The sequence below is a fragment of the Achroia grisella genome, unplaced genomic scaffold (assembly GCF_030625045.1).
Source record: "Achroia grisella isolate CSIRO2021 unplaced genomic scaffold, CSIRO_AGI_Agris_v1 utg327, whole genome shotgun sequence".
Lineage (NCBI taxonomy): Eukaryota > Metazoa > Arthropoda > Insecta > Lepidoptera > Pyralidae > Achroia > Achroia grisella.
The window spans coordinates 1,225,698-1,252,546 of NW_026712799.1; the positions used below are offsets into that span (position 1 = coordinate 1,225,698).

The following is a 26,849-nucleotide window of genomic DNA, read 5'->3' on the forward strand; positions in this document are numbered from 1 at the left end:
TCCAATCCTGAAGACATGATGCAAATAGTCAACCAACTCGAAAGTCGCGCAACAAGCTAAGAGAGATATTTGAAATTTTTCTGAGGGACCAAACCTTAAACGAAATAATTTGCTAGTATTATAATTATAATATTCTCGTAAGTAGGGAAAACTACTTGAATAAATAGTGACTCATCTATTATATATTATAAACAGATACATTAGGATCTAATAATACCACCCAACGTTTTTTTCTAAATAAAATATATAATACATATTTATTACTCGCAATATATACCTGAACACTTTTACTATGCCAGACTCCTACAAACTATTAAACTAAATATACGTCTTATTGATGATTCAACCCGCATTAGACATAGATAAAACATGGATCATAAATCAAGAGTAGCGACAGATATTGCCCAATATTACAGAAAGTGCTACCAAATCGACGGAGCTTCGGCACCGTAGGAGATTACCAGTAATATCGAATGAATAAACTACACTTGATTTTTTGCGACCAACCTAAAAGGGTATCTTAAGTACTGAATCCCGCAGACATTATCGTGAAGGCATAGACCCTTCCCTTAAGGTGAGCACTTTTATATGCCCATCAAACCTTACGAGTACAATAAAACACGATTGTTTTCCATTAACATTGACGTCCACGGCCCCCAAACCGATGTAAAAAATTTATAAAGAGCAATTCATACATATTACGTTTAAAAAGAAAAACAAGATTGAGGAGATGTAATTAACAAAATTGCAATAATATATTAATTAGTTTGTAGGTTACATTAATACATATATTTCTTTTTTTATTTTCAGGCGTCCATAGACTATGGTAACCATTTACCATCAGATGGGCCGTATGCTTATTTGCCACCATAGTAGAATATAAAAAATACTCTTAATGTTCAATTGGTTGGATATCCAATACAATTATTCTGGTAACAATTTTGCATACGTTTGGTATAAAATAATGGAAGCATAAGTTACAATAACATACTTACCCTTTCCACATGAACGTAAAAAGTATTATATTTTCATTTTCCTGTCAAATAAATCCCAGACCATCCCTACTTAAAATAGCGAACATCCCAGCTAAGTTCCAGTTACGGATGTAGATAAGGTATCTAAAAGACGTGTTCACTGAACAAAATAAATTTTATTTACATTTAAAAACAGGATCTTCGTCATTCCGACGGTCCCACGTCCATCGCGATGAGCGGCGGGCAGGGGTCGAACGAGCAAATAAAATGAAATCGCAACACAGGCCACTACTGAGGACAACAATGGGCTGGGAAAAACTCTATTTTACTTTAATTAAAAGTAAATTGTTCATATAAGTACGTTCCACGTTTAAGAGAAAGCCCGTTAAACCATGATTCAAATGCAAATCTGGGCTGCGCAACGCAAAACTCCTTTAAAAGTGTATATATTACAAGTATACATAGGTACTTGCTACAAGCAATTTTTCCCTAGCACCCAGCATATATTTTTTTAATTATTAAGGTCGAAATTATAGTTTATTTTCCAAATGTATCAACAAAACGTCCTATGATTTTAGTTATTGAAAGATATTTCGGATCGCATGATTTATACAAAACTAGAAATAGAGTCCATAGTTGTTCATTATATAAAAATAATATTATCGGGATCAATATATATTCATACGTTAAGCAATAACTGTTATCATTTATAACTAATTAATAATAACGAATTTAAAATTGCGCGGCCGGAGGAGTAAGAAATTCGTGCACTTATCTTCATCATCATTACATAGTATAAATTCGCTGTCCCTGTCTATGCTTAAATCTTTAAAACTACTCAACGGATATTGAAGCGTTTTTTTTAATAGAGGAATGCGAAGCCGGGGCGAGTCGCTAGTAGTTTATATAGAGAAGAAGTGCAGACTGCTAATATTTTTCTTTAATTATACTAAAATAATACATTAAATAAATTAAAAAAACACCACACACGCTAACATGTATTGGACACACAAGCCTACTACGCCGCACAAAATACCTAAATATTTTGAACAAAAACAACGATACGTATCTTTAAAATCTCACATATTCAAATAATGGGCTAAATAAGTCAATCAAAATCCGTACAAAACAAAGCGTATTAATTACAATACTCAAGAAACATTAAAGAATCTGTTTGTTTTGTAACCTTTTCGGCGCAAGGGCTATAAACATCCCATATTACACGACTCTCATCCTATTAACATTAATTCTAATCATCCTCTTCAGAAATGCGCGCCTTTTCACAACCTCGTACCTCGTGATCTCTTTTAAAATATATATAAAGCAACACTTAGTATTATTCAGAAGTTTTCCATAATCGTTTTTACATATTCATCGCAATGTTAGGGTGCGTTTGTGACGCGACGTCTGTCTGTACAATTTGAATAACAAATTGCTGACATCTGCATGTTTCTAACAGAGTCCCTACGATATCATTCATATCCCTACTCATGCTGAAAAATATCAGGGGTAGGATATTGTTAGTAATGGATTCTCCATAGAAACAATCGTGGTTAATTCGTTGGTAATTCACCAAGATTTGTTAAGTGACCTTACTTAATCCCCTTTCTGACATACAGGAGTAAAATTTAGGTTACAAAAATATAAGTCTTAAATATTTTTAAACATAAGCTATAAGTTGGGATTATAGGTTTTAATCACAAAATAACAATATTATTATAATGTTCTTGCAAAGATCAAAATAATGATTACGAAACTTTTGGTTACAACATTAGCAGTTAAGTTTAATATGCCAATAACTTATTACGACATGATGAAGGTGAAGATAATAAAGAGCACATTGTGAACAAAAGGATTTGAGTAGCCAAAGTACTGGAAACGCAATAAAATTATCAACGTAACAACGCCATTGACAATATTGTCAAGCACACGCGGAGTACCTACGTCTGTAACCTTAGAAAATAAAGAATTTCATAAAAGTTGTTCAAAACAAGTAAAGATGATATTTTGGCCGGCAAATTTCCCTTTCATGATAAAAGGAAATCTCAATCCAATGGCTTTTCGTAACTTTAAATTCTCTCGGAAATTTTATACACTTTTGTCACCATTCTTTAACTATATACATTCTAAAGACAAATTATTTTACATTAGTCTTAAAATTTAACATCGAAATAATTAAAGAAATAATTTCATTGCAAGCAAATACGAAGACTAGACAAACAGGATGGAGGTCATCGGTCTAACCAATACTTAGTCATTACGTCACCCGGCCGCCAGACAAACGCTTCTTGAATAACAATCATATGGTCCTACCTAGAACGATAATTAAATTTTCCACACGCGCAATTCAAAAGAGCGACACGGAAACGAATTTGGAAGGTTCTCGAACTTAAACATTTACTTTTGATTCTACCAGCTGCACTTAATATCAACAAAACTATTTTATACTATAAATTATGTAACGTATAACGGAAAAAAGTGAAAACTGTGAGACGCTTTATATGGATATGTTATAAATATACATCACGTTTCTATGTTGTACAAAAATGAAATCCTCAAATTGGTCTGCAATACTTTATATGGTAACTTGTGTTTTCATAAGGATATTAATATATAAGCAAGACTACAAAGGTGCTTCATTCGAAATTCACTCAGAATATAGTACATAATAGCGAACATGACTTTGATATCCTACTTGTTTAAGCAGCAGTTGAAAAAATATTACCAACAGGTATTATTTCTGTTACCATTATCAAAACATTACAATATATAATTATTAAAAACAAAATGTTATAGTATGCGTTGCTCCCGCGCATTGAGTATACTGGACCATCTTACTAAGTCACTTTATTCACAATGATTTTCTTTTATTCTAAATCTAAACTTCTAAGCTTATTACTCAAATGAGATATCCAAATGAATTAAACTTTTTTTTAATTTTTAATAGATATAAATTAATATGGTAAACTTATAATCGTTAACAATGAAAAAAACTTTCCAAAAAAACTTACTCATAATACTCAGCTTTTAACTACAAGTTACTTTTAGGTGCATAAAACATATTCCTGCTATGTTATTTTTAGTTTGGAATTCTAATAAAATTATGAATTTAAAAAATTATATATATAGTTGTTTATTGACAAAAATAGTAAAGTTTTAATCACTTGAATTAATTGCAATTAAATTATTTTTAACAAATTATTTTTATTGAATTCAAGTTGGTAAATGTTGGATACAGCTAGCTTTATATATGTTGTTTTGTAAAGGTTACACATAAAGCTTTGATTGGGTTTTAATAATGGCAACACTGGATTTTCCCTATTCAAGATTACTATTGCGGTTTGAAAGGCACGAGTCATGTCGCAAGAGGTCTCGGTCTCCATTTTGCAACATTACGCCAGTGATGAGACGGCAAATTGCTCATTTGTCTACAAGCGACACTTGCAACTGTTCCCGAGATTGTACTACGGCGTTTATAGCAAATCTGTAATCGTAGAATTTCAACTTAACCGTCATTTTCTAAACTGCCTGAACTCAATTAACACATTTTATTATGACATAAGATTGATCATTTACCGAGTCCTGTTCATTTTTCAGTTCTATAATAATTTTATAAATTCATTTAAAAGAAACCTAAAGTGATATTTTCACAATCATTCACGACTCCTCCTCCATATTATTCACACTAAGGAAAAAAATATTCATAACATGTTTAACAAATTCTCAAATTTATCATCATATAAGTTTGCAATAATATCTAATTTAAAGAATTTTTATTCTAACTAATACAAAAAAAATATGAATTTATTCAACAAATATTGAAAACTAACCTATATTCCATACTGTTACAGGATATCCAAGCATACTTTGCTGAAACAGTTTGCATAAAAAAAATATTACCCAAAACTTGTAAAATACTTGAAGCGATAAAACTTATTTGTACTGCATTACTTACGTTTTATGTGCTGTACCTATTCCATATTGGCTCAGTAGAAAATATATTTAACAAATCATTATATTGCATACATTAGAGAACACAATGTATATTTCGAAACTTTTATCATAATCATTGCATAGAAACGACGGGTTTCACGTATTTAAGTCAATTATATTACTACTGTATCTACCATCACATACGAATTTATTAAAAAAATAGCATTAGCATTAACAAAATCAGAATGGATAATTATACTAGAGTAGTCAAAAACTATAAATGTTAGACAAACTACTTCACTCATCATCAATACATTAACGAATATTTACTGAATAACGGGAATTACTACCTACATAGAAAGGGTCAATAACATTCATAGAACCCTACAATAAAAATGTTAATATATTTTATAACTGGTACCGAAGAACTCGAGATACATACAAAACGAATATTTATTTTTCACTTGTGCCCTTGTCAGCACTTTACAAATTGACGATATTAAACGTTTTTGTAATAAATCAGTAGATAGGTCTAGAATAGTTCTAGATAAGTAGCACATATTTGTTAAATGGGTCATTCTTTTTTTTAACCTACATGATCTTAAAATTTTTACTCAAATCAAACGCTTTCTAGTCAAATCTTGTATGTTTTATGATAGCTGAATGTCTATTCTATCTGAAAAAGTTGTTGGCCGCGAAGTTTACAAATTTTTGTAAGATTTTCGAGGCCTTAAAGCAGGATTGGGCGAATAATTGTACACCTCCGTCACAATATCTTTTAATTTTTTGTATCAAATAGTTTAACTCAGATAGCTTGCAAAGTATTGAAGTATTTTTTACCCATCCGTCACGTACTTTACCACTCCGTCACAATTTTATTGTGACGAAGTAGTAGCGTGACGGAGGGGTAAATCTTACTTACAAAATTGTTAATATTTAAACGTTACCACAAAATACAAATGTAACAGGTTGGCATAAAAGTGTTTCTTATTACGCAAAAGTTAAATAATAAGAAGTAACTGTAATTGATATATTATTGTCCAATACTTACGTGACGAAGTTGCCGCCGAATAAACACACGCACCTCCATACACAGATTCCGGGCGACTTACGCGCAATCTCTAAGTCCTAGAGAGCTTATCTCAGCTAGGGATAGGAAGGACTAAATATCCAATCGACGACAACAAAAGCGATCCGCGTATACGCGTCGCTCGAATTAAAAAACATGTGACCGAATATACCTATTAAAACAGTCTGTAGTGAAAGTAATTTTTTTATTTTTTTATTAAAAAGGTCAAAAAATTTTAGTCAGTACAACAAAATGAACTATATCTTATAGAATTAAAAAATACTTTTATATTTGCTACTGTCTTTATATTTTTTCCTACCATTATGAATTAAACACAGGCTCAGGTAGCGGGAGACAACTATGATTTGTATGAAATACACCTCTGTCACGCGGATTGACGACTCTGTAACTTATTTTTTATTATAAAAATATAAATGTTTATTTATTGTGAACGTGTATAGCCGTTACATTTTTAGTACAGTACATATTGAAACATTAATAATAAAATAATACGGATAATTTTCGATTATATTTTTTTTTACTGATGAAGACACCTTTTTGTAGGTTAAAAAGAAGAACGACCCAAATAACTAAATCTTCGTTTGTTGATCATTTATGTTTCATTCATTTAAATAATTTTTATTTTGCATGGTTGGCCTTTTTAAGTCCAGTACTATATTAAAAAAGAGTATTTATTCATATTATAAATTTGTAACAAAGTCAAAAATATTGTAAAATGCTTACTGTAACACTAATAGGTATGAAAAGCAAAAACTCGTCTTTTAACTTAAAGAAATTACAACTTACAAGAAAATACATACCTGAAAATTTTGCGAATATTTTGTTTCTGAAATCGGTAAAATACCTAATGATAGCCGAGTTTCAAACTCAACAGCTAAAAGCATGCAAACCGCAGAAAAATCTACGCTTAAAGACGCCTTTTGAGCTCCAGAGGTTGCAGCTATTTTATCCACGTGGAGAGCAGTGACGTCCCAATGCCCTGGAGCAGCCGTCCTGAAAAACGTTAATTGCACGACACCGACCGAGGCGAGGTGCCTTCTATCTCACATTGCAACCAGAATTCCGACAATAAATACCACACTGCAAATGAAACCTTATCGACTCGGGATAAATAGCAAATTACAATAAAATTTAAATCCAGAAGATATTTAATAAACTCTAACCTAAAATGAACTTTAACACCTAAGGCACTTTCAAAGTATTTTGTGTTGAAAAAATTTTAAGTATTCAACGCGGTGCTATATTCATAATGACGAAAAAGATGACCTGCAAAAAGTGTTCGTTTTCGGCAAAGCTTATTGTGACATGAAAAGTTTTGGTTTCGAGAGAGTACTACAAAATAAAAATTAATACAAGATATATTAGACGATCGGTTTCCGAAAAAGATAACTATACTTAGGCGTTTACGTGCAAAAGTGAAGTTAAGTAAAGTAACTATTTACCATGTTATTAATAACAAAATATCTCTGGACAAATTAGCGCCAATCTTCTCCTAAGCTACGTACATAAGTACTAGATAGGTATGGTTAGATATATTTTTTTTAAATACAGACATAATATAAATAGAAAAAAACTCAGACCAATACACACAATCATACTTATGAACAGACGTATGGTACAGTGCACGTTTGTACAGTGCAAGGAATTAAAACCCGCAAGAACACCAAAGCCGTCAAGCATTACTACAAATTTTATAAGAATAACCAATAGTTAGTACATATCCATTTAACTTCATTACAAGCAATGTAGGGGAACGCAATTTATTAAATTAGTAGAAATAGTAATCATTATGTATGCTAATTAATAATAAATATTATATATTTAGATCGAAGAATACTTCAGAACTCGTAAACTATCAATGCACCATAAAGTCAAGTTACGTACACCTGAAGTCACTCAACACGTATGACTTGTTAGTGTACTAACCAAACAAAGTTAGTCAATATCCAGCCACGACCAACAAATAAGCAATATATAAAACCATTAGAGACCGCACCTTAGTAAATCCCTGCCGCTCTGACAAATGAAATAGAACCTAAACGCAATTAAGAATAGAATCCGATATCGCCCAAGCGTGTAACCAATAAAGGGAAAGAACGACGCAACAGATCCCTGCGAATATGTTCGCAGGCTCACTCGGAGTTACTAACACTCGCAATTCATTTTGTGAACTGAATATATTATGTTCTGACAAAAGATAAAGCACCTTTTCGTGTTGTAGATAGGGATGAATATCCGAGTAAGGTGAAGTCGTAGAAATAAGCGTGAATTCCCAAAGTAACATCGAGATATTTCCACTCCTATATCAATAGGATGAGGTCGAAAATACAACGAACAGTAAGTGTATTTTTACAAATCCCAAATCGTGATCATATGGCAAGGCGGACGATAAATATGTTCGGTGTATTGAAATCTTACACTGTCATAAGAAGTCTTAAATTGATCCTACAGAATTTATTAAACTTTTTTTGATAAGCATTGAAATCGATTCCAGTCCTAATTATAACATTGTTTATCGTGTATTTACGATAAACAATGTTATAATTATATATAAATAGGGATCTAAAAAAAATCTAATATCTGCATTACCTACATTTTAAACAACATATATGTTGTTGAATTGACTTTAAAATAACATATTTATACAACATTAACGACTGGCCGCCCGAATACTGTATCCATAATTTATAAAAACATGCTAATCTCAATCGATTGTTTCATTTCTTGTATTCATACTAAAGAGTATGCTCTTTAGTATGAATTCAAGAAATGAAACATAACCTATACCGCAACCACTCTATTGGTGTACCATAAAACTTAGAAAAATAGACTAATATACATAGGCATATATGTATTTACTTAGTGGGAAACTTCAATACATAATCGTTGTAATTCACAGTATAGTTTTTTTAACTGATATACTCGTAAAAAACAGTAATAACTACATTTAAAATTTTGATTTGGTGTATGTATTCTTATATACGTATTTTATACGACTCATAACCATTACGGTGAAATTGATTTCAATTTTATGGTTTCTGCTCCCCAGAATCCAATCATTGTTATCGCTTTCGTGTGCCATTAAAATATAATGAATTTAGAATAATAACTTGACCCGATTGTAGTATTTTTACTTATACGCATATCAAAAGACATCATTACTAAAGATATATCACAACAAAGACTCAGTCATAGACGACCAAAATAAAACACAGTTTATATAGAAAACAAGAAGAGAAGTCTATATTACGGACAATATACGAGTATGCGATGTATTACCACTAGAAATAGAAAATAATGGACGTTATAAACACATTGTATATCAATTACAATATAATAGAAAAAGGCCCATAGCTGCAAGAACGAAAGCCGATAGCTTCCAGCTGAATAAAAAAAGGTCGGACGTTGAGGAATTTAATAGAGATTAAAGTTTCTCCCGGCGTCAATGTCGTTCGAATCCATAAGTTTTATTCTTATAGACAATTTCATCGTATTATACGCCATAAGTGTAATGGATAAAATACAATAGTAAAAATAATAATAAGGTAGAATTGTACACAGTAGCCCTGTATATCAAATTATGCAGCTTTACTATGGGCACTAAATAATACTACTATTGTTAAAAGATAATTATTACATGTGTATATATTTTTAAATACAGAAATAATATTCACAATAAGTCCCACACTATTATAAATAATTACACTCACAAATCCATATGTCATCAAAAATAAAACGATGTCTCAAAAACCTAGAGCACTATGGCGTCAATATACATACATACATGCATTATATTTAATAAGTTCCTATACTAAATTCAAGTCGTTTGTATCTGTCGTTCGAAAAAGTATAGAAATATACATGTGTGCTTTGTTTGGCGCTATCCATAAATATCATTCTAAGTATAACAGAAACAAAACACGTAATTTCAGGGCCTAGTTTCTGACTATCTTAAATTGAAATCGCGAAGATGTGGATTGTATTTTTCGGAGTTATTGTTTGAAACTACGACTAAAAACAAAACACGTTTGTGATTATTAATTATTTATATTTATCTAATAATTAGATATTAATCTATAATCACACTCTATCCTAGACATAAATAACAGAAAATTATTTATAAAAAAAATTAAGTTTAAGTTGGGCAGTTTAGACTGTAATTCAATTTCAGGATTTGCTATAAAATATTCTAGTCTGAAATAGCAGATATCCCCTCATTTACAAGAGAGAAATCTCATGTGTTTGATTCACGTATAAGTAAACATATATACTTTCATTACATATAAATGCCACCAAAATCGTACAAGTACCGTGTACATGCTCACATAGGACAATTGTTCGTGTTATATTGTAGAAATTGTAGCAAATAGAAGATAATTAAATAAAACGAATTGGAAGCACTTTGTTTTATTAACAAACGAGGTAGAGAGTAATTATGTTTAAATGGAAGAATAGATTGTTCACTCTCACAAGCATTTGTACTTTTGACTCTTTGCCATGCTACCTAAAGCGTGGGTTGAATATATTACTTGCTAGTTTTGGCTCGTGTCTTTGCCCGCGCTATACATAATACACCTGCCCCTCATAAACGGCTGATTTTACAAATCCCGTCTTATCCTATTAGGAAACATATGTATTTATAAAAAAAATCTTTTTTATTGCAATAACTTCATTCTTTATTGCATTGTTCTTAAACCTGAAGTGGAGTATACTTTCAAGTATAATTAAATAATGTCAGGAGATCCCGCCTTCGTTTACTTTGATAATATAACCACTATCTGCATTTGTTTGGAAATCAAGTATAGACAATATATTATTATGCAATTGTGCAAGAGCTTATGCAATAACAATACTTCACGTTCATGCAGGCTGGCGCCTGGCTGGTTCACCGATCGCTGCTTACTCATGGAATCATGCCAGAAATCTCCAAGCCTTAGATACATGTCTGTATGTACATAAACATCTTAAGGTGGCCAGTGTTAGCAGAATGCTGAAGTATGCAGAATAGCTTGTCTACTTTGTGAAGTATATAATAGAAATTTAGTAAAAATTTCGTCCGGAAATGTTGTAAATTAATGTACATAATTAGATACATACATAGGCAAATCTATCTTCATGTCGAGACAAACGAAGCATACAAAATTTTGGAAGAATGCAATTTTATCCTAATTAAATACGATTCGTGTACTTAAACCTAATAATGATAAAACCTAAATGGTATAAAAACGGGCTGTTAAAGTTTTAGATCCGTAATTATTATATATTTATGGAAATAAAAATCGTTTGAAAATAAATAATCAACTATACGGGATAAACTAAAGTGCATAATACTATAAGACTTGAGAGTCTCCTGTCCTACTCATGCAACTTCTGTTACAAAACCATAAGTTTCTCATAAAACATTGCATCATACGTTTGCAAATATATCTAATAACTTTATGTCTTGAAATTAGTAATCGAAGACATAGAATAAATAAGTTTATTATATTACATTTGAATACGTTATGGGCTATGTATCCCTACCACATGATTGCATCAGACCTAGGGAGGTATTGGTTACAAAGTTCATAACAACATGCTATTAGGAAAATATATGTTAATTTGTCATATAAATTTATACAAAGCTATAAAATGGAAGTCTCTGTTAGTAATTTCAAATTAACTGTTTTTCAGTAAATGCATACGAAAGTACATATGGTCACTCTTACATCAAGAATAATTTAAAAAAAATGTCTATTTCAGAGAACAAATCTTGCTATTCTCTGAAACGGCTGCACCGATTATGACGAGACTCGCAGATAATGCTAGGTATATGGCTTATATATACTTAGGCTTCCTTTCAATTTATAGAAAAAACAAATTCCACGCGTACGAACTCGCGAATATCAGCTAGTATTAAATAAGAATTTACCAACAGGAATGTGAGAAATATTTCTATAGTTAACATAAGTACATTATGTTAACGAATGACGATGTTATGAAAATAGAAACGTATTGCATCAAACCTAATGAAATGCCAGTATAAAATAGAGTTTATTGATTGTAAATAAGTATGTATTTAAGATATAGCGTATACATAGAGAATAACATATATTATTATTGTATTACATATAGTATATAATAGTAAAGAAAATAGATTTTTTTATGGATATAAGAAATTTCAAAAAGTAATCGAATTTAAAATAAGAATCGTAATTACAAGTAGTATATAAATGAAACCGTATCCTAAATTTATGACTTAGTGCCGATGACATTAAAAAGTGGAACAACATTCCAACAGTATGATTTAAATAAATGTGTGACAACTGCCAGTTAGAGGATGAGTTGTAGCAATAAACCACTTATATTTAAAAACTGGAGATATTTATTAATAGAGACCACACGTCATAATATTTGAGGTGTTTTTAACAGTTGGACAAATGTCACGCAGAATCATTACTTATAAAATCTTCACATATGAAAAATATCTAGGCTAATCGCGTGCCTCAGTCTCACCTATTTCAGCCGCCAAGTAGCTAGTAGCATTATAAGCTGTTGCGGCTGAATAGCAGTATACCTGTAGGTCTACCACGAAAGTTACTGCCGATTATCGCGTAACGAAACGAAAGACGACCGAAATACTAGTTTAAAGGAACCATGAAGTTTCTTCGGAATAAGATATTTCGGACGGGTACCATAGACTATGATCGTGAACGAATGAAAGATGAGAAGTCTTTTATTATACACTCTTAAATTAGGAAAAAAATAAAGTGGTATACTCCGGATAAAATAAAATGTACAGTCGTTTATATTTAAATGTATTGAAATTATAAACTTCTAAAATTAGTAGTATTTTATGTCATAAGAAAACGTCAAACCTCTATTTACATTTGAATTTTTGTTTTTATATTTTTATATATAAACTTAAGAATTATCATCACAAGTGTTTTTAAATAATTTTTTATTGCTAAATTTGTTCGTTAAACATCAATGAAAATGAACATGTAATAACTTTGATTTTATTTATTAGTTTCTATTTATGACAAGCGCTAACAAATGTATTAACTGTAAAGCAGTGGCAGAAGGTAAGCACTTTTCTTGATATTTTAGTACGTGATATGCATTTAAAATGTTAAATAATTTTGTTATTAAATAAAATTTTCCAATACTGATACTTTATAAATTTTATAAATTTTAGGTATGGGCTGACAAAAAATATCTAACTAAAAAAGCTGCTACTGCTGCTCGAAGGTCTGCCACAGCCACTGGGGTAGGGCCATCATCTGCTGATCCTTTAAACCCAATACAGTGCAGAATATTGGGTATTATGGGAGAGGGCTTTGGAGAACCTCAGTCGGATGCACATGTTCCTGCATTTCCAGAGGTATGTTGTAAAACCATTACTAAAATAGTGCTAACTGTTATCTCTAGACATATATAACATAATGGATGTCATCAAAATACATGGTGACTTCCATAGTATTCCTCATGCATTACCATTCCTTTTATTTCTGTATATAAGGTACCTAAATAGCCTTTTCCCACCTTTCAAACTGAAATACAGCTATGCAAGAACAGCTGCTTCATAGCAGAAATATGAGTTGAGACAGAGTTGGTACCTTTTTATATATACACAGTTTTTCAATGTTAACTAAGAAGTAAAGATAAGACAGTACTAATAAATAACACTTACTTATACCTTATTATTGATTAAAAAATTTATATCATAATAAATTATTGTTATATGAAAATATTTCTGTAAATATTAAGATTATTAGTAATGGGGGCTTATAGTCCTAATCACTAGTATATTCCTAGACATCAAGTCTGGTATTAGTACCAATCATGCATACCGAAAACAATAATGATAATAATTATTTTAAAAAAAACTTTTTAGAACTTCAACGGCTACTACACGTCCAGAGCGACGACGCCGTCGAGCAGACGCCATTGGACCTCGCAGTGTACGCAGGCGTTTGTTCGAAATGGAGGAGCGGTGAATCGCAGCGGAGGATCGACGGGTGGTAGAGTCAGGGCTGATTCGCCAATCACTCCAGGAATTAAATGTATTAATAAGGGATCGATTGGATGGTCTACAAATAGAATTAAGACGACTGAATAGATGAAATTTTGTTTTTTTTTTAAATTTGACATGATTAATGTAGATTTGTGTTAGTTTGTTGATTTGTTAAATAATGAGTATAAAAAAAGTTACTTAGCTTTAGATATATCATTGTTGATTTGTTGAATTACGTTAGTTTGTTGATTTGTTAAATAATGAGTATAAAAAAGTTAGTTAGCTTTAGATATATCATTGTTGATTTGTTGAATTCTGTTAGTTTGTTGATTTGTTAAATAATGAGTATAAAAAAGTTACTTAGCTTTATATATATCATTGTTGATTTGTTGAATTATGTTAGTTTGTTGATTTGTTAAATAATGAGTATAAAAATGTTACTTAGCTTTATATAAGTATTAACAAAGACACAAAGTACTAAACTACAGTTTTTTACTGGTCATTAATTTAATGCGCCTTGAACTACACTACTTAGTTTGCATATACTTATACAACATTTTTCTGAATGAATGTTTAATCATTTATAATTAGTGTTATTTTAAAAAATGTTTAATATACAATTTTGATTTTGCTTTTATCTATATATATATATACCTACATATATGTGATTATAAAATAAAAATATTTTATTGTAAAAAGTTTTTAATTTTGTAAATAAGTAATGCCTTAACTTCTAATAGAATAGAATAGAAAATCATTTATTCAAATAAACTTATTATATTGCTGTCATCTATGAATTCATCTATCCTATAATAGGTTTTTTTACATAGCATTTGTTTAATATCAATTTTAACAGCATTTAGGTAAAATTAGTATATTTTTATTGCATAAGTTTCTACTTGTACAGTCTTTAAGTTTCTTGAAACTATCTAAGTTTTTCCTTGTATACATAATATTTCATAAATGTACTGTGAGGCAATGGTGAGGATATTTGATTCTTTAAAGCCTTGATATAATGACTATCTCGAACCCATACCATAAATAGAATGTATGGCTCTCTTCTAATCTTTATATACCTGAAAGAAAAGAAAACATACTTAACTGTGAGACTTGGAATTTGATAAATGCACTTGATAGCTTATAGACTATTCAATATAATATCAGCTAATAATATTTAACATAAAAAATACTGAAATACAATCTATAATCATCTTTTATGACATCCTAATAATGAAAAGAAATGACAAAACATTGTATTCTTGTTTGTTCACCAATTTTATATGTAGTACAACTACAAAGTTAACAATTACGATTTATTTACCCAGCAAATAAGTTGTTTCTCCTTGAAGACTCTCCAAATGATCTTTGATCTCGTTATGCTCCCAAATGAATGCATCATGAGTGGCACCACCATAAGAGGCGTCAATATTCATAATTTTTAAATTACTGTCAGCAATCTAAAAAATAGGACAAACATTATAAAGATATTTGCAGATAGTGACAAATATTAATAACTTGAGAATTATTTATACACTATGCAAATTTTACATAAAATACTGTACTTACAACTTGAACATTTAAAGAGTGGTAATGTTTTCTATTGAAAAATCTCTCTTCATTGACTGTTGGCCGAATTATAGCTACATGGGTACTGTCGATACATCCTATAACACCAGGGATACCATACTGTGTAGCAAAACTGAAAAAGAAATATAAACTACTGATTATTTAAACATCAATTAACTTATGCTGATTCCTGAAATTAACAACAATATCATTTATAAATTTACAACTACAAATAGTTGACTGAACTAAATTAATAGTATATGTATTATAAATCGACAAAGAGCATAAAATTCTATAAAGTTAAATCTTAATCATATTTAATATACATAAACTTACATTCTCTTCAATATGTTCCTGTCTTCCCTGGACTGAGGAAATCTTATATATTTCCTTAGTATATAGGGTGTATTTAGGGCATCTGTTACATCCCTGATGCAGTTTGAGACAGACTGCTGAGCCATAGTGGTGTCTAAATTTTGTCCGACTGCACCCTGGAAGCTACCACTGGCATAAAAATTTAATGCAGTGAGAATCTGAAAAAAAAATAGATATGGGAATACTAAATAATAGGTAAATACTAAATTTTTTCATCTACAAAATGTACATAAGATCTTACTTTGGTTATTGGATCGATTGCTCAACTATTTTTAGGGAGGGGTAATAATCGTACCACATACTGACAAAGATTCTCGAAGACTTCCCGACTGAGTCTGTATTTAGATACAAACTCGAAGTCGGGAATGGATCTTTGGAGGTACCTAGTACGCATTTTTCTTTTAAACCTGCGTCTTTCAATTTCTTCTTCATTGAGGGCTTCTAAAATTCCAGCCAATCTTGGCATAATGAAACTAAATCAAAATAAAGTAATGCTAAGTTGTAGGTTATATTGAACACAATAATATTTAAAAACACTAATTAGTTTAACTTTTATCACATTATTCACTGTAACACATTAACTGAATTATTAATTAATCACTTTTTTATATATTACAGCACTTATATACGTAAAATCCATACTTACGAAAGTAAAAAGTTAACTATTTAGGTTTCGTCTACTTCGCACTTTAAATCACGATAAACGTGCTGTCAAAACGTCATAATAACGTACGAACGGATACTTCATGGTACGATTTGGGACGATCGAAACGATATTCTCCGTTTTCGGGCACGATTTCGGAATGAACGTTTTTCATGGTACGAATCACACGAAATATCGATCCGAAATTTCGGAATTGCACTTCGTGGTAGACCTACTGTTTAGGTAAGAGGTATGACATCTTAGTCCATCAGAATTATCTATATCGGGAATTATGTACATAGTGCTGTTTTTGTATTTAGGCGACAGTTACCATTTACCGTCGTGCGAGCAATCAACTTGTTTGCTGTTCTAATTATAAATAAAAGTGATTTGTATTATATTTGAAGTCACATTACCTAATAAAAATTTATCACTTTTATAGCCATGATAATGTATGAAATTCCCTTTGATAAAATAAGTCAAAACCTTCACATTGGCCGTATAAAAGATAGCAATAAATTACTTACAGTCCATCTAAATAATCGTAAAACATGTTCCCTACACGTAAACAATTTAAAATCAAGTTAATGAAGTAATAAACGAGGTATCGCCGACACACGGCTCATTAGTCATCATTAGAGCTTGCAACTTTGCAGACCCTTTTTGTAGCTTTTACGTGTAAGCCTTGTACAATACGAATGTTTTCTTAACTTTTTACACGATTCTTTGTATAGAGATCTTTTGTAACATGTCTAGGGTCGTGTTCATTTGTTGCAATTACATCGTTACTAGCCCATTCTATTATTTAATTTCCCAATGCCATTAAGCGGGTCATATATATATTTGTTTGGTCGTCTGGTCGTATGCTTGAATTTGCGGTATAACGTAACATTTATTATTAGCTAGAAGTATATATTACTAGTGAACTTTTTGAATTGTTGTAACCTTTATAATAATACTACGAGTATATGCTGTAGCACGACTTCGGCCACGTAACCAAGACATATTGATAGAATAGGATAAAAAATTACGTTTGGGTAAAAACTACTTACTGATTGTAAAATATATTGATAGCCAAAATTCATAATGTTCAAACATGATTAAAAAAAATACATTTTAGTAATTTATTAATGCATTTTAGGAACTCGATTAAAGCTTACAATTAACAACAGTATTAATAGGTTTTCCCAACGTTTAGCAATTGATTTTTCTTCCAGCCTAATTGAATTAGTAAGCAGATTAACTTTCTGCATAAATATTTTAAGCCTAACACTTGACCTCTTTTCAGTTACCGCCATTACTGCGGTTTTTAATATAATTAAGAGCTCAACGAAAGAATTAAATAAATACTCTTTTGTCTGGCGTTTTTGTGAAAATTACGCATTTTTAATTTTAATAGGTAGCCGGAGTTGATATATATTGCTGTAATTTGTTAGAAATTATGCTCCTTTTACTGAAACAGTGTCAACAGTATTTACACAATAGGATACTTGATAACATCTTTTGAGATGGATAATATATTGTATTACTGATAATAGTAAGTACTTATCATATATGTAGTCCTCAAGTAGGTACGTGTCAATGATCTTATCGCAATGGAAAATAAAAATTATTAAGATACTTCCCGTACAATTGTAACAAGATTTGTGTAATTCTCTTTTAAAAATTAACAGATTAATAGGCTCAGCTTTAAACGCTCTCAATGTGTTGGTAAATACAATAACTGAAACATAAATATATTGCAAATGAAACGGCCTCATCTCTTTAATATGTATGTATATTACGAGTAATAAATACAATTTTCTGCTAATGTCACGTGTTCAGATAGTGAATCAATACAAACAATGCTTGTCGCATTGCAAACTGCATAGAATACTCCACGAAGCCTGACTGATCCATACCGGAATAGAAAACATCCCTAGGGTGTCACTGCTTTCATTTCATCACAACTACGAACAATATTTTACAGTGTTTACAGTCAATTCAAGTAAAATTTGTTTTTTTAGCAACTGCAAAAGAAAAATATACCTAAAACAAGATAATGAAGAGTATAGTGCAGCAGTTTCAAATGTCTTGTATAATGCCTCTACTTAAGAATAATATGTGTATTTTTACTATGTTCTCTTTGGGAAGTATATTTTTGTCAAAATCTTATATACCTCCTAACATAAATATATGCTACATATATTTATGTTAGGAGGTATATAAGATTTTCTATTTGTTTCCATGTATATATAAGGTTTTGAAAAAAATATACTTCCCAAAGAGAACATAGTAAAATTACATCCTATTCGCTATTGTACTAACATTTTATTGTGAATTTTGTAAAGATGGATGGATGTTATCACTACTATAGTTAAACAATTCAATGGATAGAGTTAAGTATCTTAACCATGAAAGCAAAACCGCGCCATGCAGTCAGTCCATTATAATAATTAATTTTAATTAATAAGAGTACCTATATTTCCTACTATATAACAAACTTGAAAAGATAAGTTCGTTGTTGCGACTTGTTTCACCCCTTAATGAGGCATCTTGAGCCATTTAGTCAATTGAAGTTTGAATATCTAACAATGAGGACGATCCTGAAATATAATCTTCTAAAGTTATGACCCTTTTAGAGACGAATTTAGGAAATGGAGGATCGGTGTCCCTGTGTTCTGAAATTTTAATTGTTTAAGATTAATGAATTTTAGACATATCTATTTAAAAAAAATAACATCTCACAATTCAATAATTAAAATAAGAAATTAAAATGCTTGTAGTAAATATTTCCATTATAACAGTTTTAATATACTAGATTTCAAGTCTAATGTTTAGTTAACCTAGTGCATTTGCAGTTTAATGAAAAATACTAGTAAATATAGTAATGTAACAAGTCATCCTTGACTTTCTCGAAGCAATTTGCCAATTCAGTTTTATCGATTATCCTATTGGATTCCGGAGTTCGACCCTCGATTCGAGAATCGAGACGGAAGTTAACCGTTCAATGCTACAAATTATCTTCTCTATCTCCCCTCCAATAAGAATCTTGCTCTTGATAAATTTATGGCTTGATTTCTTTAAAGCAATAAAGAATGTGATTGTCTGTTTTCTCACGATTGAACATACTCATATTACTGTTTACAAGTCGTTTTTACTTTACTCGGCAAATTAAAGTATCAATATCAAGAAATTCAATTACATAATGTTTTATATTAATAAATTCCTTATTTAATATTATTCCTTAAAAACACGTACTACTTTCAACAGTGACAATAAAACCGATTACCATATTTATTAAAATAGATACAGCGTGCTATTACAAAAAATATCGGCGAATTGGGAACCTTCTGGTAGTTTAAATTGGAAACTAATTTCGATAAATTCGAATAATTTTGAATTATACAACGTATTGCATATTACGTAGTCGGTGAAACAATTATCTACCATTGTTATCATATTTATTCGATTTAGTCTTGATTACGTTCGAAGAGTACAAAAATGGAATCGATGAAAATGGATATTGAGATTAGATTGTTTTCTAATTACAATACTCTAGAGAGTAGACCTGTTGGTTCTAAAGTTGAATGAAAATCAATAAATATAGATATACAGAGGCACTAGTTATTTTATTTATTCAACTTCTTATGAGACTATTCGAAAGCCAAATCGGCTTTTTCTAACGATTATAATTTTAAATATATAGAGATGGGCGTTTCGGTTCCGTAAGTACCAGTAAGTATTATTATTTGTGTTTTGCGACATAATCAACCTTAAGTATTCGCGTTACATCTCAAGTATACGATTACGCCATTACAGTATAAAATAGACTCGACGATGATGTCATATAAATTCGTTGCGTAAATGAGCGCTTAGTTTTAGTTATCGCTGCAGATTTTTTTTATTGACAAATAGTAAAGCTTAGTAACATGTGTGTGTAATATTAAAATTATGGAAATTTCAATTCCGAAATTATATAAAAAAATAATAATTTCAGACAAGAAAAATCTAAATGGTCATGAAAACACCAGTTTGTACACTACGAAATTCCAATTCATTAGTATTTTTGAGAACCTTTAAAAATCATATTTTTATTCTATAATGATATAATTAATAGAAATTTAATAAGAATATACTTAATATCGAAGAATAAAATCCAAATCAACATATTATTACTTGTTCTATATAAATATAGATAATAAATAAGTCCTCAAGAGTAGTAAAGCATAACTCTGATATCAGAGATTAGGTTCGTGGTAGTCGTTTCTATATAGATGTGTAAACGTCTTTTTGCATAGTAGAGATTCTTCTCGACTTTTTATTAAACATAATTAAATTAAATATCTAGACCATATCCATAATATACCTATACCTCACGTACTCTCCACTCTTGCATATATCAGTAAATAGTGCGTGAGGATACAATTTACAATATGATTTATTTCTAATAATTTCTGCAACACATCGATGTATCGATTATGTTATCTCCGATACAAAATGTGTCCCTAATATCTTTTCCGATTCACATTTTTCCGTTCCAAGCGTACTATTGTAGAGATATCGGCGACAAGGGTAACGTTCTTGCGGCTTTTTGTTACGATTCTGGTGTTTACTACTTGTACGAATTTATTCGACAATTTGTATCCATTAACAAAGTGAGCAAAGGCTCAATAGATGCTCGTAACCAGGATTTAACGTCTTAGTTCCCAGTGGGAGCGGACGTCGGCGTCGGTCCGCTGTTTCGAGAATTTTCCTGAAACATTCCACAACAAATTCCCTACAAAAGTTGAGCGTGCATCGCGGAAATAGGATGACGATTACATAGGGAACTCAATCCATCAATATCTGACACCTTGTCACCGTATGACTAAGAACTGATGATTGAATTGATAAGTTTTATTAGTGTTATAAAAAATGTGACCTTTCTATATTCCACGATTCTGAATTTACTTTTAAAAGTAACATTAGTCAGTAATACAAAACTTCATATCAACTATCGAGACAAAAGCGTTTAAAATATTACATTCCATAAATAGTGTCGAGATTGAATAATTTGTCATAATAATTGGGATTATAATAAAATAAAATCATCAGAATCGAACGACGCTGCGCGAAATAAACGCTATTAAAACCCGATTACCTTCACGTACATGTAACCTATTAACCATGGCCCCAGTGATGATGTCGTACGAGCACGCGAAGTGATATCATCGTTTTAGCAATAGAACAGTCACACGGCATTTATTCACACGGAAACTATTTCTTACTTAACAAAAAACAAAAACAAATAGTTAACCAAATATATTAGTATTATACCACAAAACAATAGACACATAAAGTAGTCTGTCAGCAGGTCTTTTTAATAGTCGTTTTGTTTATGACTCATAAATTATTACGCGTAGCATTTTTTTTCTGTTCCGTAAATTATTCTTAAAGTACGATTTATAAAACGCATTTGTATGAAGCAATGAATCGTATCGGTCCCACGGCCTCGTCTGTACTGAGATCATGAAAACGTTCATTAACAAGGTTAACAACCATTGTTTATTCTACAGCCAATACACAACGAACAAGTTCAATCTTGAAATCGAAAATGCTATACATAGGAGTTCAAGATTTTTAATTAACAGTCTGTGTCCGGCCTTCGGAGACTTTTTATTTTCTCTCCAAACATTTTATTGACCCAGTGGCTCTAAGCATCAGTTTGAATTTGTTGCCGCTCCGGAACGCCAACAAGTATTCCAATCCCCGAGGCGTTTCGCTGCTCATTTTCCGGTATTATTCCAAGACAGAAGGATTTTTAAGACAAAATGTAATCGTAGAGTCCAATCCTTACGTTTCAACTTTAGTGCTAATTGAAGAAAACAAAATGTTGATGAATTTAAGTTTCAACGCCTTATTGACGTAATTGATAGGCGCTATACAAAGTTGTAGTATTATCAAATGATAATATTGTCAAGTATCTACCTATTGACACGTTGACAGCTGTCACTCAAAAGATAGATAACTTAAAAGATATTGCAAAGATCGTGTGGTGAGAATGCGAACTTAGATAACGTCAAGAAACTAAATATTTGCACTTGATAAAAGTAGATAGAGTCGAGATCAAATAGATTAAAATATGTCACACATATGAAAGGGTACTTTATGCCTTTAATTAATTAGAATATTTAGTTTTCTGTTACTTAATTGTTAAAAATAATATATAAATTCTCGAGGCTTTAAATAGTGCTACCCGATGAAGATATACGATCACTTCCTGTTAACGATGGTGTAAATGTAATCGATTGTTGGAACGCACCCAATTTTTTTAACTATATGCTTGCGGCTGGCACTAGTTATCATTGAATGATATTTGATTCCTTGAGCAAAATTAATTCTAATTTTAGGACGCTACATTCATTGATTTCGTGTTGGATACAATTCAGTATTCAGACAGTAAGTATCAATTCGCAAATGTATCACTTTTTTGTGAAGAAAATTGATCGAGGCCACTGATATTCTGTTTCTAATATAATAGCTTAATACAATATATTATTTTTTTTCCTTTTGTTTTGTGTATCATAAACAATGAACGTGGCATCATAGTGGCAACCCTGTCATCGCATCAGTAGTTTAACCATGAACTTATGACGTGACGAGTTCGCAAATATCACCTTCACAAATTCTCTTACGCTACGAACCTTATGAAATTAAAAACATTCTATATTTAGATAGAGATATAATGAAGTCTTCAGAAATTAAACGAAGGTCGCAGCCACGCTGCGTCACGTGGATCCAGCAATTTTCGGACGTTAACCGACACGCTTCATGATTCACATACTGCATTAGACTCCCCTTTGTAATGACAGACATGCATGGTTCAGTTAGAATTAGTCGTGACGTCAGTCTCCTAATATGATGATGCCAAACATATAGCAAATTAACGATTCATCCAGTGAACCGTACACCGCTAAGTACCTACTAACTAGACGTGAGCCGTCGAAGTATCAGTTTAGTAGTTGCTAACTAATTTACGTCAAACTCGCAGCACGACGCGGGCCGGGCGCCGCGAACCCCTGATCGCAACTTATTCGCCCAATTATAACTTCAACCGCATTACATTTACACCTTATTAAGGAGCCGTTTTAATACCAATTAGAGGCTAAGACTTTCTACAGGAATCTTTGATGCATGCGTAAGTAGTTAACAACTAGTTAATCCACCTTTCCGCAGCTAATATTGATCTTATTACATCAAGTACGAAGGGATTATGTTTAAGAGCTCGCTAATTATAGAGCTAACCTCCTTCTAACCGCCGATCCTATGTAAACAATCTGTGAGTTAAGACACTATCATTTGCATTTGTCATACTAAAACACGCCAAAATAATATGTTAGAACGAATTATTTATGGTTCAGCTTGTAAATAGAATTGTTATTTGAAATGTAGTAATGAGGTCTTGATAAGCGGTAATGAAATCCGCTGTCGAGATCAAAGATTATCTCATAAACCTGAAGCAGTGGCTAAAGAGTAGATGATTCATATATCAAACAAGATTCTTTTATGCCTTCACCACAACGGAATTCATTCTATAAAAGGAATTTGTAAAGATAGCTTTGATCCAATAATAATAATAGTCTTTGAATGTCAAAAGATTTAATGAATAAAAGACAAGTAGGTCAGAGATAAATAGGCTCCCTATTTATCCTTTTTTAATTCTTTGCTCAAAAACTATTACATAATGTATAATATTAATGTATTAACAGGTAATATACACATTGTATCAATGGATGATCAAAAACGATATCTACGAAAATAAGTCATGTGATACTTATTGTTAATATAAATAGAAGCGACTATTGCTTGTCTGGAGAATAGGATATTTATCATACGAAGGAATAGTCCTCAAATTTACGACATAGATCAAATGAATAGCTTCGAAACCCTACATACAAACCCACTTTACATTAAAACTTACCAGTAACTTTAGTGCGCACGTCTTAAAACGCGTTAGTCCGGCGACAGTCTAATGTGCACCTCGATTTATGGGCAAAGAGCCCTCTATAATACCAATGTGAGCTTAAGAGGCCCGTACTCGTTTACAATGCAGACAGAACAGGGGGAACTATTTTTGTGAACGATTTAGTGACGTTATTTCCGGCGAGGCGATTGAGGGACTCATTTGATACAGGTCATAATGTTCAACTTAATGTATAACATGTTTATATGATAGATACAGCCGCCGTAATAGCTATAGTTGGGAATAAAATATGGACATCGCAGGACTGTTGTATTGAACATGTAACAGAGTTTTTATTTTTTTAATGAAATATCAATAAAATTATAGTTATAACATTTTTTATAATATAATATTAATCCAGTGATTTTTTAACATATGTAATATTCGTCCTCATTGCTATGCCAAATTAAATATGACGGTTAAAAATATTTCTGTTTCGACCTAATTACAACATACATAACTTGTACAATATTTCAAAGCAACTTCACAAGTTCTTCTTGTATCGTGACTAGATAGTGCTGTGTCCTATGTCCAGTACTATATATATTTACGTGTCGGTCCAAACGAGAGAGTACCCGTCAAGAATGTTTGACAAACATGTGAGCTCACGGTACTGGACTTCCACAAATTGAGCACGGTATTGATATGGCGTACAAAGGTATAAGGCAATGGCGCAAATGTTTGAATACATACTCAATGCTCAAATACCTATGCCACAAAATACAGAAGCGACCTTACAGACTTTGTATATTTAAAGCAGCCGATGTGGCACCGACTTCAAAATAATATTGAAAGTAGGTTTATCCTACAGACCATAAACAATATAAATTGTACAAACGAACATATGAACACACAAAGTAAAATTTTAACAGTAGATAGAAGACATTTTAATAATACCAGATGTTGGACACTTAAGCTCAAATGTAAAAAGATATCACAAGCGAACAATTGTACTTTATTTCTCGTGTCAAGTTTGACAATTGTACGCTTGTAAATTTTTATTCTAGTTGGTTATACGATGTTACAAAACTGGCATTGGACGGGTGCATTTAGAGAAGCGCATGTTTGAACATCTGTTTTACGTAATTAGGATGTTGGTGTTTTGATTTACAAGCACATTAAATCTTAGAATAACTCGGAACAAAACGTAAAGTCGAAAATGTAAATAGACGCAGTTTTTTTTTTTTAATATTAAAGCTAAGGATCTGAAAATTTTTTCTAAATTATAGTGTATTTTTTTATCATTCTTTCATTTTTGCAGCGATGATTTTGGAACGAATTTTACGATTCTACCTTATTTTTATTTCTCTCTATGATTAAAATTTGTAGAGTTACCATCCCATTTTCATTCCAGATTAATTTCATTACGCATAACTATCAGTAACAAGTATTTAGACCACTACTGTACGTTACTGTACGTTAAGTTTCTCTGATCGTTTGACTCACAACAATAATATTATACTACATTCGATTTACCTGCAGAGGTTTCAGATAATCCAAGAGGCACCGCCTGTACCTACCTCGCACTAACAAAACCTTTTTACATGCCTATGTTCTGAATAAATGCAATTCGAATATATTATCGGGCGCATTACGTACGTCTCGCTTGAGGCGCATCTCCCGATGCAAATGCAGTTTTACTCTTTTCTAACTTTATCCTTTTCAAAGATGTATCATACAGTGTATAGTATGTATCCTGTTTCGAACATTGTAAAAAGGCGTTGGTTAGGAACGTAGGCGTCAATGAAATATGATGTTGCACAATACTACGATATTAAAATGCACTGCTGAAAATAGGTTTCTCCGTATTGCGTCACAAAGTACGATCCTGAGCCAACAGCGACTATCAACTGCCTAAAACATTTTTAAAATTGTCACTCCACCTCGTACTGATCGCTCTACACATTTGCATATTGAGAATGGCCATCGATATTTTTTTTAATAAATAAACATGGTACCCATCTTTTTCAACGGTGTACACTCGCGGGCCACCAGTGAAAGATAGTATGATGAAGATGACATAGAATCAGTAAGAACCTCATGGCGAATTAAGGAGGGCTCATAATGACATAATATTGTACTCGATAACTCAAATAGTTTGTTCTCACAATTGACTTGATTCCGAAACTGTTGTTTCTTTATTCACCAAAGCAATAAAAATGTTCTCGTACATTTCATCGTAATTTATATCATAAAAGTTGGCGACAGTAGACTAGAATGGATATTAGTATTATACTAATTCGAACAACAGATGTTTTGACCTGAAACAAATTTCTGACGTTTTGTCA

General features: G+C 31.4%; 2 protein-coding genes across 2 annotated transcripts in view; both read right to left on the reverse strand.

The window, feature by feature from the left end:
• LOC131843702 (polypyrimidine tract-binding protein 1) overlaps positions 1-26,849 on the reverse strand; it is a 455,306-nt gene that overhangs the window by 409,147 nt on the left and 19,310 nt on the right. The gene's annotated exons all lie outside the window — the stretch shown is intronic.
• LOC131843616 (putative nuclease HARBI1) lies at positions 15,307-16,400 on the reverse strand. Its single transcript, XM_059192289.1, has 4 exons — positions 16,230-16,400; positions 15,896-16,092; positions 15,560-15,692; positions 15,307-15,450 (listed from the first exon to the last, which is right to left on the reverse strand). Exons 1-4 carry the CDS (start codon positions 16,398-16,400, stop codon positions 15,307-15,309), a joined length of 645 nt encoding a protein of 214 aa, XP_059048272.1.

Coding starts and splice junctions, on each gene's coding strand:
- LOC131843616 (XM_059192289.1), bottom strand. CDS start 16,400: ATGCCAAGATTGGCTGGAATTTTAGAAGCCCTCAATGAAGAAGAAATT. Junction 16,093..16,229: donor AGAATCTTTGTCAGTATGTG/GTACGATTATTA, acceptor TTTTTTTTTCAG/ATTCTCACTGCATTAAATTT. Junction 15,693..15,895: donor AGGAACATATTGAAGAGAAT/GTAAGTTTATGT, acceptor TTTCTTTTTCAG/TTTTGCTACACAGTATGGTA.